The sequence below is a fragment of the Tupaia chinensis genome, unplaced genomic scaffold, assembly GCF_000334495.1.
Source record: "Tupaia chinensis unplaced genomic scaffold, TupChi_1.0 Scaffold000438_1, whole genome shotgun sequence".
Classification (NCBI taxonomy): domain Eukaryota; kingdom Metazoa; phylum Chordata; class Mammalia; order Scandentia; family Tupaiidae; genus Tupaia; species Tupaia belangeri.
In genome coordinates this window covers 738,284-750,945 of record NW_006159943.1, presented here as the reverse complement: position 1 = coordinate 750,945, position 12,662 = coordinate 738,284, and the positions used below count along the sequence as shown (strand labels likewise).

Sequence of the window (12,662 nt, the reverse complement as noted above, 5' to 3'; positions counted from 1 at the left end):
CCCTATACAAAAATAAAAAAAAAAAAATTCTCTAAAAAAAAAAAATCTCCTCATCCCTTTATTTCTATTCAGTTTTTTCTTTTTAATTCTTTTTATTTAATTTTATTTATTATTATTTTTGTGTTTGTTATAGGACATATGTGCTCACCAAAGAGAGACGGGGTGGGGGTGAGAAAGCAAGCCTCCAAGTCTGGAACTTGAACCTTGGTCGGCCATGTGGGAGTCCAGCACCTTAACCACCACACCATTGCAAACCCTCACTTTTTTTTCTTTTTTTTAAACTTTATTTATTTTATTTTGACCAAAGAGGGACAGAGTGAGAGAGAGAGAGAGAGCGAAAAAGCAAGAAAGAGGGCCACTAGGTCTGGGATTCGAACTGTAGTTGGCCATGTGGGAGTCCAGCACCCCCAACCACCACACCACTTGCCGGTCCCAGCATGGTGAATTTTTTTTTTCTTTTTTTTTTTTTAGAGATTTTTGCTATAGGGTGTGTGCGCTCACCAGAAAGACAGAAAGAGACATAGAGACAGAAAGCGAGAAATCACCCCCCAGGGGGGATGGTCACGCCGCAATCCCTTCTCCTCCATTCTCTTCTCAGGATCTTGGGCACGCACGCACATGCTCCCGGCGTGAGTTTAAGCCACCAGGTCCAGGACTCAAACCGCAGTTGACTACATGGGAGTCCAGCAACATAGGTATTATGCTAACTGCTGGTCCCAACATGGTGAAATTTTTAACAACTGAGAATCAAGGTGAAGGGTGGGTGCTCACTATATTCTATTTTTTTCTTTAGTTCGTGACAAGGTGCTTGCAAGAGAGAGAAAGAGAAGGAAACTGAGAAAGCACCCTCCAGGGAGGATGGCTACATCGCAATCCCTTCTCCACCATGCTCCTCTCGGGATTTTTGGGTGCACACACATACACCCATGGTAATTTTCAAGCCGCTGGGTTGGAGACTCAAACTATGTAGTTGGCCATGTGGAATCCAACTGCCTTCATCACCTCTCCATTGGCTGGCCCATATTCTCTCCGTCTTCAGTTACTCTGAACAATTTCAAACTGCAGTTAGGTGGAGGGTCTAAAGTGATGTCTGCCAGTTCCTTCTGAATCCTCGTGGCACTGGTGGAATTTGGAGTTTTTGTTCATGCTGACTACTCTCCTTCTTAGGGGTGTTTGTTTCTTTCTCGGTTTGCAGGTTGGAGGACGAAGATGAGGAGGGGCTGGTGCTGACCCTTGAGTTATCATCTGACATAGCAAAGCCCCCACCCCACCCGGCAAACAGCCCCTGTCTTTGTCTGGCTCCTCTGTGCCACTCCACGGCGGCAGCTGCTGCTGTGGCTACAACTGGGCCGGCCACTCCTGTCTCTCGCTCCTGTCTCGCGCTGGGAGAGAAGCAGAATGCAGCAACAGCAACTATTAACCAGGCAATGGCTTCCCCCAGCCACACGCCATAGAGATTTTTGCTATAGGCTGCATGTGCTCACCAGAGAGAGAGAGACAAGAGAGACAGAAAGAAATCACCCCCTAGGGGGTGGCCATGCTGCAATCCCTTCTCCTCCATCCTCCTCTCAGAATTTTGGGCACGCATGCATACACACCCGGCATGAATTTAAGCCACCAGGTCTAGGATTTGAACCACAGCTGACTAACAGCTGGCTACGTGGGAGTCCAGTGACGTAACCATTACACCATCTGCTGGTCCCTATATCCAGTGGTTTTTATTCTCCTACCTCCAGGTCTTTGTCCAATCTCAGGAACTACCTGGCGTCACCCATCCATGCCACCGAATCCCTCTCCTTCCAGTGGCATTTTTTTTTTTTTGAGAGGTTATTGCTATAGGGCACGTGCGCTCGTCAGAGAGACAGAGAGAGACAGAGAGATAAAAAGCCAGAAATCACTCCCTGGGGTGGAACAATCCCTTCTCCTCCATTCTCCTCTTGGGATCTTGGGCACACACGCACGCGCCCGGCATAAGTTTAAGCAACCAGGTCTGGGACTCAAACCGTGGTCAACTACATGGGTGTCCAACAACATAGCCATTATGTCAACTGCTGGTTCCATGTATTTTTAAAAAAAGAATTATTTTAACTTTATTTATTATTATTATTACCTTCTAGTTTGTTCAGACAGAGAGAGAAAGAGAGAAAATGAGAAAGCAAGCCACTAGGTTCAGGACTTGAACTGCGGTCGACCAAGTGGTACTCCAGCGCCTTTAACTACCACGCCACTTGCCAGCTCCCATGCATTTTTTTTTAAAGAAATTTTTCACTTAGGGCACATGTGCCTGCCAGAGAGAGAGAGACCCACAGTAACAGGGAATGTTAGAAGTCACCCCTCCCTCCCAGGACGATGGCCACGCTGTAATCCCTTCTACTCTGTTCTCCTCCTGGGATCTTCGGCATGCACACACACATGCCCCACATGATTTTCAAGCCACCGAGTTCAGGACTTGAACCATAATTTGGTATGTGAGAGTCCAGTGATATAACCACTATGCTATCTGCTGATCCCTCAAGTGGCATTTTTTTAAAGAATTATTTTATTTAACTTTACTATTATTATTATTATTTAATTTGATCAGGAAGAGACAGAGAGAGAAAGGGAAAGTGAGAAAGCAAACCGTCAGGTCCAGGACTCGAACCGTGATTGGTCATGTGGGAGCCCAGCACCTTTAACCACCACACCACCCACCGACCTCCATCAAGTGGCATCTTAAGGTCAGTTTCCCTAGCAAGATTCCAAGACTGGTTCAGTTCTGGCATGGTAACTTCCAATGTTATCTCTTAACCTCTATTTCCCTCAGAACACCACTAAATTTTACAATGAATTACCTGTCTTGTCTGCTTTGTTGGACAGTAAATCCCCCAAAACTGTCTCCTCTGGGACCAGTCGGTAGCATGGAGGTTAAGGCACTGGATCCCACTTGGTCAACTCCATGGTTTGAGTCTCAGACCCGGTGGTTTGAAAATCATGGCAGGCATGTGTGCGTGCACGCCCAAAGACCTGACAGGAGAATGAAGGAGAAGGGACTGTGGCGTGACCATCCCCTTGGGGGGTGATTTCTCTTCCTCTCTCTGCCTCTCTCTGAGAAGTACACATGCTCTATGACAAATATCTAAACAAACAAACAAAAAAGTATAATATGTATCCCCAAATGCCGTGTGCGAGGTTTTGCACTCAGTAAGCACTTCTTATGAACTTGTGAACAAACTATCCATATGTAGAATACACGTGCCCAGATCCCACCAGGGACTTACAGGAAGACAGAGGGGGAAACACACAATAACTTTTTCCACAATTCATTTGCTGAATTGGGGCAGGCGATTCAACAACAGTTTAGGAAGCAAGGCCGGGAGAGACGACTTCTTGCTTTCTCTTCCAGGAGGCAGCTTTGTCACGGATGCTTGTAAGTTTTCCAGAATAGCCATCTGTTGCTGAGCGAGCTGGGTCTGAAGCTGCAGGTTAGCGTACATACACTCCAGGAGTCCTAGGCATTCCTTGGGCTTGTGAACTGGAGGAGCAACGGGTATGCAAAGGGGACAAGAGAGAGAGAGACTGTGCAACTGTGTGACGTTGCGAGGGGCCAAGATGATCTAACTCTGCAGGGACAACCCGATCTAGACAGCTCTGCTCAGCTGTCACCGTCTCAGCAAGGTCTACCTTTTTTTTGGAGAGGTTTTCGCTATAGGGCGCGTGCGCTTGCCAGACAGACAGAGAGACATAGAGACAGAAAGTGAGAAATCACCCCCCAGAAGGGATGGTCACGCCGCAATCCCTTCTCCTCCATTCTCCTCTCGGGATCTTGGGCATGCACGCACATGCGCCCGGCGTGAGTTTTAAGCCACTGGATCCGGGACGTGAACTGCGGTCGACTACGTGGGAGTCCAGCGATATAGCCATTATGCTAACTGCTGGTTCCCAGCGAGGTCTACCGTTTTCATTGGAAACCCATCACTGGAACTCCCTACCCCCTCCCTTGTTTTATTTTTCGCGTGGTGTTTATGCTCATCTAGCATCTTTTGCAATGACCTATTTATTTTTTGTCTAAATCCTCCAGCTAGCATGTAAGCTCCAGGAACGCACAGATTTTTGTCTGATTTGTTCACTGTACTCCTAGCACCTGCAAGGGTGGCTGGCACATACGGGTTCAATAGCTACGGGAGGAGTACATGAAATGATCTGGGATCGGGGGCCGGCAGGTGGCATGGTGGTTAAAGCGCTGGACATTCCCACATGGCCAACTGTGGTTCCAGTCCCGGAACTGGTGGCTTGCTTTCTCACATTCCTTCTCTCTTGTGTCTGTCTTTCTCTGGTCAAATGAAAATAAATCAATGAATAAATAAATAGAAGTAAATAATTATTTTTTTAAAAAAAGAAATGATCTCTTAGCAAGGCTTAACTTCCTTTTGGAGAGCTCAGGATACCCCGGCCCCCTTCTCTGACGTGACATGTCTCACTGGCAGGGGCCTGGTGTTCTTAGTGTCAGTCTGCCACTCTGGCTACCTCAGCCCATTCTGGCTACATTAAACACAGCCAGATCTTAGTTATCCGTGGGAATTATGTTACCTATTGTTTTTATATTTATTGCTCTTGACCTCTTTGTTTTTATACGTATTGCTCTTGGTATTCAAAAAGAGGGGTTCAGGACTCCCATGTGGTCAATCGTGGTTCGAGTCCTGGACCCAGTGGCTTAAACTCACGTCGGACGCGTGTGCGTGCGTGCCCAAGATCCCGAGAGAAGAAAGGAGGAGAAGGAAGTGTGGCGTGGCCATCGCCCCTGAGGGTGATTTCTTGCTTTCTTTCTCTCTTGTCTCTCTCTGTCTTTCTGGTGAGCGCATGCGCCCTATAGCAAAAACCTTAACAACAACAACAAACCCAGAAAATAGATTCAGTAGAACCAGACAATTGACAAGTCACCAATGAAGAACTGAGAGGGGGGAACCAGCAGTTAGTGTAATGGCTATGTCGCTGGACTCCTACGTAGTCGACCGCGGTTTGCGTCTCGGACCCGGTGGCTTAAAACTCACGCCGGGCGCATGTGCGTGCGTGCCCAAGATCCCGAGAGGAGAATGGAGGAGAAGGGATTGCGGTGTGACCATACCCCCTGGGGGGTGATTTCTCGCTTTCTGTCTCTATGTCTCTGTCTGTCTGGCGAGCGCACGTGCCCTATAGCGAAAAAACCTCTCCAAAATAAATAAATAACTGAGAGGAGTCTTGACAGCATTGGGTGCTAACCCATCAGGAGAAAGCTCAGGTCACCTGCCCCATGCACTCCCTAGCCCTGCCGAATCCACTTGGGAAACCCTTCGTCCTCCTTACCTGGCAGCAGGTGTTTTGGCTGGGTGTTCAGGGAAGTGGCTGGCAGGAGACTTGCGTGAAGATTGACATAGCTGGGGGACGGTTTCGCTCGGCAAAGAGGGACAGCATTACCTTCCTCCCCGGCTGGAACTGAATCAGAGCTCGTTTCAGCCAAGGGCAGCCTCTCTTTCTTTCTTTTTTTTTTTTTTTAAATCCTTTTTCTTTTTTTAATCGCCAGAGGGCACACGTGCTCACCAGAGAGAGACAAATGGGGGTGGGAGTCAGACAGAAAGCACACCCCAACGAGGCGCGGTCGCACCACAACCCCTTTCCCTCCGTTTCTCCATCCTGTCTGGATTTTAGGCCCATAGGCATATGTCCAGTGTGTTTTTCCAACAACCAGAACAAGGATTTGAACCACAACCAGCCACATGAGATCCAGCTCCTTTAACCACAAGGCCACAGGGCTAGACCCCAGCCTTTCTTTTGCTTTCCTTTTTTCTTCTCCCTGGGGAGTAAGGGGGATGGAGAGAGAGAGAGAGAGAGACTGAGAGAGAGAGAATCCACTCCCAAGTGGATAGCCACTCTGCAATCCCTTCTCCTCCATCCATACTCCTCTCAGGATTCTGGGCACGCATGCATACAGGTCCAGTGTGTTTTTCAAGCCACTGCACCCAGGACTTGAACTGTATAGTCAGCCATGTGGGATGCAGCCACCTTAACTTCCACGTCACCTGCTGGCTCAACCCTAGCTCTTCTTTCTTTTATTTATTTTGTTTTTAAGAATTATTTAATTTGGGACCAGCAGTTAGCGTAATGGCTATGTCACTGGACTTCCATGTAGTCAACCATGGTTCGAGTCCCGGACCCGGCAGCTTAAACTCACACTGGGCACGTGTGCGTGCATGCCCAAGATCCCGAGAGGAGAATGGAGGAGAAGGGATTGTGGCGTGGCCATCCCTCCTGGGGGGTGATTTCTCACTTTTGGGAATGTCCAGCACCTTAACCACCACACCACCTGCTGGCCCCCCAACCCTAGCTTTTCTGTTCTTTTCTTTTTTTTCTTTTTTTTGAGAGGTTTTTGCTAAAGGGCATATGCACTCGCCAGAATGACAGAGACAGAAAGTGAGAAATTACGCCCCAGAGGGGATGGCCACACCACAATCCCTTCTCCTCCACTCTCCTCTCGGGATCTTGAGCATGCATGCACATGTGCCCGACATGAGTTTAAGCCACCGGGTCCGGAACTCGAACCACAGTGGACTACATGGGAGTCCAGCAATATAGCCATTACACCAACTGCTGGTCTCAAACTAGCTTTTCTAACCAGATCCCTGCACCTGGTCCATGAAAGCAGGTGCCAGAGACAGCAGGTGGCATGGTGGTTTAGGCGCTGGACTCATATGACTGCCATTTGAGTACTGGACCCAGTGACTTACTTTCTCATTTTCTCTCTCTCACTCTCGCTCTCTGATGAGCACACATGCCCTGCGGTGAATTGAGAAATAATATTGATGAATAGAACTAAATTAATAATTCTTAAAAAAAAAAAAAAAAAAAAGAAGGAGCCAAAAAAAAAAAAAAAAAAAGCAGGAGCCAGAAAATGGTACTCTCATATGACCAACCACAGTTCAAGTCCTGGAACTGGTGGTTTGAAAATTATGCCAGGTGGGACCAGCAGATGGCTAATAGTTACGTCGCTGGACTCCCACATAGTTGATGGCAGTTCAAGTCTCAGACCCAGTGGCCTAAAACTCGTGCTGGGCACATGTGTGTGAGGTGCCCAAAACCCCAGGAGGAGAATGGAGGAGAATGGATTGCGGTGTGGTCATCCCCTATGGACGGTGATTTCTCACTTTTCCTCTCACTGTCTCTCTCTGTCTCTCTGACTAATGTAGACACTCTATGGCAAAAACCTTAAAAAAAAGAAAGAAAGAAAGAAAGAAAGAAAGAAAGAAAGAAAAGAAAAGAACAGAAAAGAAAAGAAAAGAAAAGAAAAGAAAAAAGAAAATTACACCAGGCACATGTGCAGGCATGCCCAACATCACAGGAGGAGAATGGAGAAGGGATTGCGGTGTGCCCATCCTTCCCGGGGAGGGGGGTAATTTCTCACTTTCCTTTTCGCTGTCTCTGTATTTGTCTCTCTCCAGCACGTGCGCTTGCCAGACAGACAGAGACAGACAGAGAGACAGAAAGCAAGAAATCACCCCCTGGGGGGGATGGCCACGCCACAATCCCTTCTCCTCCATTCTCCTCTCAGGATCTTAGGCACGCACACGCACCCGGCGTGAGTTTTAAGCCACTGGGTCCGGGACGTGAACTGTGGTCGACTACGTGGGAGTCCAAGGACATAGGCATTGCACTAACTGCTGGTGCCCCCCCAAAAAAATCTCTTAAAGAATAAAGCAGGTGCCAAGGTCTGGCCTTGAATATCCTATATATCATAAAGATCTATAAGACAAACAAACAAAATCATTGTGGGATTAAGGGATACCAAACAGGGGTGAGATAAGCTGTAGTCTAATTTGCTTCCATTTTACAAGTTCTCATTGGTAGCACTACTTGCTACTACTGTACTAAATGCTGGGGCATAGACAGGCCATCGAGACGTGGTTTCTTGTGTGCTCACTATTGAATTATGGAGACAAATCAGATGCAGGTGAAACAGTGACATAACCATACAAGGACAGGGGCCAGCAGGAGGCATGATGGCTAGGGTACTAGATTTCCACATGTCTGACCAATTCAAGTCCTGGACCCACTGGCTTGAAAATCATGCAGGCGCGTATGTGCCTACCCAACACCCTGAGAGGAAAATGGAGAGGAGACTGTGGCATGGCTATGCCCCTGGGGGTGACTTCTTACTTTCTCTCCCTCTGTCTCTCTGGGAGTGCATGTGTTTCATGACAACAACAACAAAAATAAGAAACCACAGGACATAAACCATGAGTCTGGGGAACCAGCAGTTAGCGTAATGGCTATGTCGCTGGACTCCCACGTAGTCGATCGCGGTTTGCATCCCAGGCCCGGGGGCTTAAAACTCACGCCGGGCGCGTGTGCGTTCATGCCCAAGATCCCGAGAGGAGAATGGAGGAGAAGGGATTGTGGCATGACCACCCCCTCTGGGGGGTGATTTCTCACTTTCTGTCTCTATGTCTCTCTCTGTCTGGCAAGCGCACGCGCCCTATAGCGAAAACCTCTCAAAACAAAAACAAAAACAAAAACAAAACCCATGAGTCTGATAGGTTGGGTGAAAATAAAGCCATTCTGGGCCAGCAGGTAGGAGAATGGAGGAGAAGGGATTGTGGCATGACCACCCCCTCTGGGGGGTGATTTCTCACTTTCTGTCTCTATGTCTCTCTCTGTCTGGCAAGCGCACGCGCCCTATAGCGAAAACCTCTCAAAACAAAAACAAAAACAAAAACAAAACCCATGAGTCTGATAGGTTGGGTGAAAATAAAGCCATTCTGGGCCAGCAGGTAGCATGGTGGTTAAAAAATATTTTTAAAATAAAGCCTATTGGGGCCAGCAGATAATGTAATGGTTACGTTGCTAGACTACCACATATTCAATTACAGTTCGAGTCCTGGACCCAGTGGCTTAAAACTCATGCCAGACACATGTGCGCGCAGCCCAAAATTCAGAGAGAATAGAAGAGAAGAGATAGCTGCATGGCCATCCTCCCTGGGAGGTGATTTCTCATTTTCTGTCTTTCTATCTCTGTCTCTTTGGCAAGCAAACATGCCTTGTAGCAAAAATCTCTTAAAAAAAAAAATTGAGTCCAGGAGATGGTGTAATGTTTACATTACCGGACTCCCACGTAGTTGACCGCAGTTCGAATCCCAGATCCCATGACTTAAAACTCACTCTGGGCACATACATGTGTGCCACACATATATGTGCCCAAAATCCCAAGAGGAGAATGGAGGAGCAGCAATTGGGGTGTGGCCATCTCCCCTAGGGGGGTGATTTCTCACTTTCTGTCTCTTTGGATTTCCAGTGAGTGTACATGTCCCATAACAAAAATCTCTAAAAAATAAATAAAATTTAAAAATAAAAATAAAGTATTTTATGTGTTAGTTACACTAAGTATGTGATCAAATGTAAAAATGAGTGTTTCTAAAATGTGAGACAGATCAGTATGAGAACACAATCATCAAAGAAGGCTCCATATCAGAGGAGGATATTTGTTAGACCTTGAAAACTTTTTTTTAAAGAATTATTTTTAAATTTAACTTTATTTATTTACTTACTTATTTTAATTTGACCAGAGAGGAACAGAGTGAGAGTGAGAAAGAGAGAGAGGGAGAAAGGGAGAAAGTGAGAAAGAAAGCCACCAGGTTCAAGATTCGAACCGCGATCAGTCATGCGGGAGTCCAACCCCCCCCAACCACAATGAATAAAATTAAATAAATTAAATAATTATTTTTTTAGAAAAATAATTATCTAATTACATTTGTTATTATTATTTTTTTAATTTGAGCAGACAGAGACAGAGAGAGAATGAAAGGGAGAAAGGAAGCTGCCAGGTCAGGCCTCGAACCGTGGTCAGCCATGTGGGAGTGTCCAGTGCTTTAACCACCATGCCACCTGCTGGTCCCCAATAAAATAATTCTTTTTTTAAAAAAATTATTTAATTTTATTTATTTATTTTAATTTGACCAGAGAGAGACACAGAAAGAGACAGAGACAGAGAGAGAATGAAAGGGAGAAAGGAAGCTGCCAGGTCAGGACTCGAACCATGGTCAGCCATGTGGGAGTGTCCAGTGCTTTAACCACCATGCCACCTGCTGGTCCCCAATAAAATAATTCTTAAAAAAAAAAAAAAAAAAGATACTGTTGGGAGAGCCTGTCTCTTTCTCATATGGAAGGGAAAAAAAAAGAAGAGATATGAAAGAATAAAGCCATCCAACAAATAATTATTGAGCATCTACTAGTTAATAGATCTTGTTCTAGGCAGTGGGAATATAGCAATGTCCCCATTTAGTGCGGAATGCAGAATAAACACAAATACTTTCCAATTAACCAATAAACAGGAAAAAGCATACAAATACTAGAATTGTTTTCCAAAACAATGAGCAAATTAGGGAGGTCTGGTTATCCCGGGAGGGGAGGTAAAGCCTCTGCACACACCTTCTCTGCTAGCGTGCTGCTCCATCTGAACACCAGCAGGTGTGGGGCCTGGGATAGAATCACATCACATGATCAATGACCTGCACTATTATTTGTACTATTGACAATTTCCTAAGGTCTCTCTAGCAGATCTCAGGTGGTCCCTATCTGGGAGGAAGAAAGGTGAAAGGGTGTACTCTATTTCATGGCCAGATGTGACTGTTCCTGAGCCAGTCAGGTGGTGTGGTGTGGAAGGTGGCTGGATCCCATATGGTCACCAGGGCAGTTTAAGTCCATGCGGTGGGAGCATGGATGCCCCAAATCCCAAGAGAATGGAGAGGAGACTGAGGCATGGTCAGTCCCCCAGGAGTGCTCTCTCTCTCTCTCCCTGGTGAGTGCACACATCCTATAGCAAATTTTTAAAAAATTTTCAATTCAACTGTTCTTGAGTTGTTCGTGCCAGTACAGTCCCTTCATTTGGAAATACTATTTTCTATTATTACTGACTGTTTTTCCTATACAAGATGGTTATTTAACCAGCCCAAACCTTAAGCCTCTCCTACATGCAGGTAATTACTTCCTGTATTCTCTCCCTGTTTATTTTTTTCCATTATCAGTCCTTTTCCTATTCAATATAGAAACGGACAAACTCTGGCTTCTGGAAATTCTAACTGACCAGTTGAATGAGAAGGCAAGGACAACCATGAGTGTGGGGAAAGTTACATGTCAAAACACTACAGATAGGGAATACTTGAGAAAATGTTTTAGATAGGATAACTCGAGGAACAGGAAAGCCATCTCCTCCAGTACCTCTCACAGCCTCGGTAGAAAGCATCTGCCTAAAAATGGAAAGATCTACACACAGCAACGAGTCCGGAGGCGATAAACCACAACTCCCAGCGTGCCCAGGAAAAAAAGTTACCGCCCAGGCGGGCACGATGGGACTACAACTCCCATTTCACCTTGCATCAAACCAGCCAGGTATTCCCTCAAAGGCAGGCTGCAGTCCCGCCCATCTAACCCGCCCCGTTGCTAACGCTGGAACAAGAGTGGAAACCGTTAAGTTGTCTTGACCTTTGGAATAGGGCCGAGGCACAAGACACTGTTCAAAGACCTCACCTGCGGTGTTCATCTGACGCCTCGACCCCAGCATCCACCCCTGTAGTTCACACGCATGCGCAGCAGGGTCCTAGCCAACTGCCCAAGCCTTGGCGCTTGCGCTGTAGCTCGCGCCGCACGCGGCCGGGAGCGGCCACTCCATTGCGCAAGCGCAGGTGCCCTCCCCTTTTCGTCTTCGCGCCCTCTCTATCTAGCTTGCCTAGCCGTTTTGCGTAGGGGGTGGGGCTAAGACTGTCAATTGGTCTGTTTTCATGCCAGTCAATGAGATGGGCACGGTGATTGGCGGGAAGCCGGAGGGTAGCGGGTTTAGGTGTAGGCCCTGAGGAGACAGCGTTTTCTGAGCTTCTCTCTGGTTCTCTCTCTCCAGAAGCTTCTGCCGGTTCTCTCTGCTCTGAGTTCCCGGCTCTGCATCGTGCCGCCATGATGGGCCATCGTCCCGTGCTCGTGCTTAGTAAGTTCTGGGGAAGCCGGGGAAGGGACCTCTTTTTCGCCCCACTCATTCCACACTTTTCAGCGTTGCCCCAGCCTGGTCCCGCCCAGACCCGGCCACTGAGCCTTCTAGTCATCGTCTTCATTTTGGAAGCTTCTCCCGCTTTTCCCTTTTCTCTGGAGCTGCTCCCCTCATTTCGCAAACGCAAACTGACCGCCGCTCACGGAGCCTCTTGTCTTGACGTGTGCTCGTCTCGGCAAGCTTTTCGCACTCGGTGCTCGGTCCCCACCCCCTCTCCGCACCCTTCGCGGCGTGACTTTCAGGGCACAGCTGCACGGATAATGGGTTTTTAGTTAGGCCTCGGTTTGTATCTTTGCCCTTTTAGTAAGCTGTGTGACCTCGGGCGAATTGCCTAATTTAAGTGTTTCCGTCTACGTTCTCTGATTAATAGTATTTCCTCGTAGAACTGGTGAGGACTAAATGAGACAAGTAGTAAACTGCTTGAAAGAGGGTCTGGCAGATAGCAGTCACATCCTTGGTTGCTAACTATCGCTCAGCAATCCCTGTTCTGAAGTAACCCTACTTCCCTCCCTGGTCTTAGACGTCATCGTTCCCGGGTACCTCCTCCCTGCCCCACACCTCCCGTTGTATTCTTTCCCACTAACCCACTGAATTTTCCCAAGCTTCTAGACTGGTTCTCTTT

The 12,662-nt window shown here is 47.2% G+C and overlaps 2 protein-coding genes across 3 annotated transcripts in view; one reads left to right on the top strand and one right to left on the bottom strand.

The window, feature by feature from the left end:
- Positions 1 to 3,283: 3,283 nt before the first annotated feature.
- TSACC (TSSK6 activating cochaperone) lies at positions 3,284 to 11,627 on the bottom strand. 2 transcript variants are annotated; one of them, XM_006155187.2, is made up of 3 exons: positions 11,530 to 11,627; positions 5,320 to 5,448; positions 3,284 to 3,511 (listed from the first exon to the last, which is right to left on the bottom strand). In XM_006155187.2, the coding sequence occupies exons 1-3, from the start codon at positions 11,561 to 11,563 to the stop codon at positions 3,300 to 3,302; spliced, it is 375 nt and encodes a 124-aa protein (XP_006155249.1). In that variant the 5' UTR covers positions 11,564 to 11,627; the 3' UTR covers positions 3,284 to 3,299. The 2 variants fall into 2 exon arrangements, with proteins under 2 accessions (XP_006155249.1, XP_014445899.1); XM_014590413.2 differs by lacking the exon at positions 11,530 to 11,627 and adding an exon at positions 11,221 to 11,312.
- Positions 11,628 to 11,823: 196 nt separating this feature from the next.
- The window catches only part of CCT3 (chaperonin containing TCP1 subunit 3), a 26,371-nt gene continuing 25,532 nt past the window's right edge, over positions 11,824 to 12,662 (top strand). Inside the window, exon 1 of the mRNA XM_006155184.3 lies at positions 11,824 to 11,980. Within this exon, the coding sequence (XP_006155246.1) occupies positions 11,950 to 11,980 (31 nt within the window). The 5' untranslated portion in view covers positions 11,824 to 11,949. The remainder of the gene's footprint in view (positions 11,981 to 12,662) is intronic.